Here is a 3,121-nt window from a genome sequence, read left to right as displayed (position 1 = left end):
TCAATAAAAAAGAATTTAAAAGACAAAGGTTCAGAAAACAAAGGGCTGTTTGGGTTTTTTTTCCCTTCAAAAATGAAAGTAGGTAGGAATGCCTACAATGTAGAAGTCATACTTTTATTCAAATCAGCAGAGTGACTGTGGTGATTGCCATTAAAAAAAAAAAGAAACAAACTAAGTGTTCTCTTGTTGGCTGATGTAATGATGGTGGTGAAATTAGGTTTGTGGCCTATTTTTTTTTCTTAATTTTTTTTTCTTTTAATATGGCAGAATCTTTTTCTGGATGGGCAGAGAGTTACATAGTTCTGTGTATAGGCTTGTTTGATGGTGGAGGGCAATGGGTTCTTGATAACTTTATAGGTCACTTAGTACATTGTGGCATGGACTGTAGCCCGTACCTTAGCAGAAAGTAAACTATTGCAAATTAATGTAATGAGTTTACTCTCCTCTTCTTTGTAGCACAATGGCTGACAACAAAGCGAAGTCTACCAAACCTGTGAATAAGACTCCTCCAAAGTCTCCATCAGATCCAGCAAAGGACCGAGCAGCAAAACGACTGTCCTATGATTCAAACAGCTCCCATGAAGGAGCTATGGCAGGAGAAATAAGTGCTCTGGAAGAGGCCTTTAGGAAATTTGCCATCCATGGTGATACAAGAGCCACGGGAAAAGAAATGCATGGGAAGAACTGGTCAAAGCTATGTAAAGACTGTCATGTGATAGATGGGAAGAATGTGACAATCACAGACGTTGACATTGTCTTCAGTAAAATCAAGTAAGTTCCTTTCTGCCATTGTTTCCTTGTCTCCCCGACATGTTTTGTAAATATCATCTAAATTTATCTTCTGTTACTTACAGATGTTTTGGAGCACTGTATGTCTTTGTCACAATCAATCTCTTTCCTTTATAAAACTGTGTTGCTTTGTCTGAAAATACAGCTTTCAGCTTCTGTCCCGCTATCTTAAACTGGCTTCAGTGTCACAGGTGCTATGCTGTACAAAGAGACATGGTGTGATCAGGACAAATGCAGGATATTCCAAGAAACTTTTTTTTTTTTTTTTTTTTAACTGAAGAAATTAATGTGAATGTTTCCTGAAGGATATCTGAATGAAGTCAGGATGTAGTTTTACATGTTGCCAAAACTCAGCCTCAGAGGACTGAGGCTAAGGTTGGGTATGTACTAAAAGCCGTTATTCTAACAGTTCTGATGTCCAGCACAACACCTACTCAGGTTTAAAGTGTAGGGCCGCACCAAAGTGATGGTGAATTTGTGATGCAGACCTATGGCTGTGATTAATTGGATAGGATTATCTCAGTGGTCCTAGCTTATTCTGGTGAGCAGGCTGGAGCTTTAGTGAAACTTTCTCCCTAGATGGAAAACCTAGGCAGGCTTGGTCCAGAAACTTGTCAAATCCAAGGGAAGACATTCAGCTGTTCTAGCATATTCTGTATGAAGCTCCAAATATTTTTTTTTGTTCTGTCTTTATGTGTAGAATGGGATCATTTTCACCTTTTCCTTCCCCTGGTATCTGATCTGATAGCCTTGTCTTTTCTGCTTTTTATTACCACAGTAACTGTTTAAATTGTCTCACACCTCATTGTCTTGAGGGGCATGCTTTAAGGAATATCCCTTAATTGTACTTGTAGCTTGTAGGAACATTTGTTTGGCTTGTGCTCTCAACTGCTGTGGTGTAATGCTGGGGTGTCCTGCTTTCAGCTGGGACAGAGTTAACTTTCTTCCCAGTAGCTGGTGTGAGGCTGGTTGGGTTTGTGCTGAGGAGAAGCTGATCACACACTGATGGGCAGAGCTGCTGCCAGGACAGCCAAGGACTTTCCAGCTTCTCTGCTGTGCCCGTGTCTGCAGGGGCAGGAGAAGCTGGGAGGGAGCACAGCCCCAGTGACCAGCCCAGGATTTGATCTTAGGTTTGGGATTGAGCCCCAAACTGGACAATGGTCTGTTCCATCCCATGCCCAGCATGGCCAGTATGTAGATGAGGTTCTGTCCAGAAGTAAATTTTCTTGTTCCAGGCTGTCTCCCTCTGGGTCACCCCTCTCTTAGGGTTCTCTTGACGTCTCTGACACTTGGGCTCTTATCTCCATTCTGGGATTGTGGTTTCAGGACTCTCCCAGCTCTGTGATTGTTGGCTGGGAATGTGCTGAGCCTTGGTTACTGGGTGGTGAGCAGTGTCACTGTGTGTCACTTGTTTGTGTATTTGTATATAGTACTATTACAATCATCATCATTATTTCCAGTATTATTGTAGTTTAGTTGTTAAACTCTTCTTATCTCAACACAGGAACATCTTTTCCCTTCACCCCTTTAATTCTCTCCCCCATCCCTGGGAGGGCGGAGGGTGAGCGAGCGGCTGGGTGGTATTTTGCTGCCAGCCAGGATCACAGCTGTGACATGGGGGGACTTGCAAACTGAGTTGCTTACAAGGGCAGTTGGGAAAACTTGCTAAAAGCACTGCTGCTTTAGAGTGCATCAAAGTGTAGAAAGGCAAAGAAGAAAAGGCCCTTGATCTTGAAAGGCTGTCCAGTGTAGCGTGCACAGTCAGAATGACATTGCTTATTTGATTTCTTTCTTTGTTTCTTTTCTCCTCAGGGAGCTTATCTAGGCAATTGAAAACACTATATGCACGCTCCAACCCTCTTGTTCTTGTATCAGTCCGCTTTCCCTTTGACTTCCTACTTGTATGGTTTGGAAGCTGTGCCACCAGAGTTAGATATGCTGTCAGTGAACCGGCTGATTTGAAATGGATGTTTAGGCTGTAGGGTTGTTTCTTTCTGTCTTCATCTATGATGGACAATGCTAGCATTTGTTTTTAAATTTTCTTTGGCTTTCATCAACTGAAAAATTTATCTGTATCTGTCATCACAGGAAATAATTAATCTTAGTGCTGCTTTCTTAGGTCAGTGCCTGGGCAAGTTAGCGATAGGACAACCCCACGATATGGCTTAAACAATTGTGCAACATTGGCAGATAGAAAGAAATGTCAGTTTTGGTGCCTGCTGGGCTGGAAGGGTTGCAGTCCCGTTCTGCAGGAAGGAGGTGGGAGGTTGCAGGGACCTGAGGCTCGAGGGCAGTGTCAGCATGTCCCCTGTTCAGCGGTCTCAGCGCAGCG

The 3,121-nt window shown here is 43.0% G+C and overlaps 1 protein-coding gene across 1 annotated transcript; it reads left to right on the top strand.

Moving 5' to 3' along the window:
- Positions 1-460: 460 nt before the first annotated feature.
- On the top strand, positions 461-775 carry LOC104470957 (tubulin polymerization-promoting protein-like). Its single transcript, XM_010086091.1, has one exon. The coding sequence runs from the start codon at positions 461-463 to the stop codon at positions 773-775; it is 315 nt and encodes a 104-aa protein (XP_010084393.1).
- The last annotated feature ends 2,346 nt before the right edge of the window (positions 776-3,121 follow it).

Source organism: Pterocles gutturalis, unplaced genomic scaffold (assembly GCF_000699245.1).
Source record: "Pterocles gutturalis isolate BGI_N339 unplaced genomic scaffold, ASM69924v1 scaffold46845, whole genome shotgun sequence".
Taxonomy (NCBI): Eukaryota; Metazoa; Chordata; class Aves; order Pterocliformes; family Pteroclidae; genus Pterocles; species Pterocles gutturalis.
This window is presented reverse-complemented; position numbering and strand designations above follow the sequence as displayed.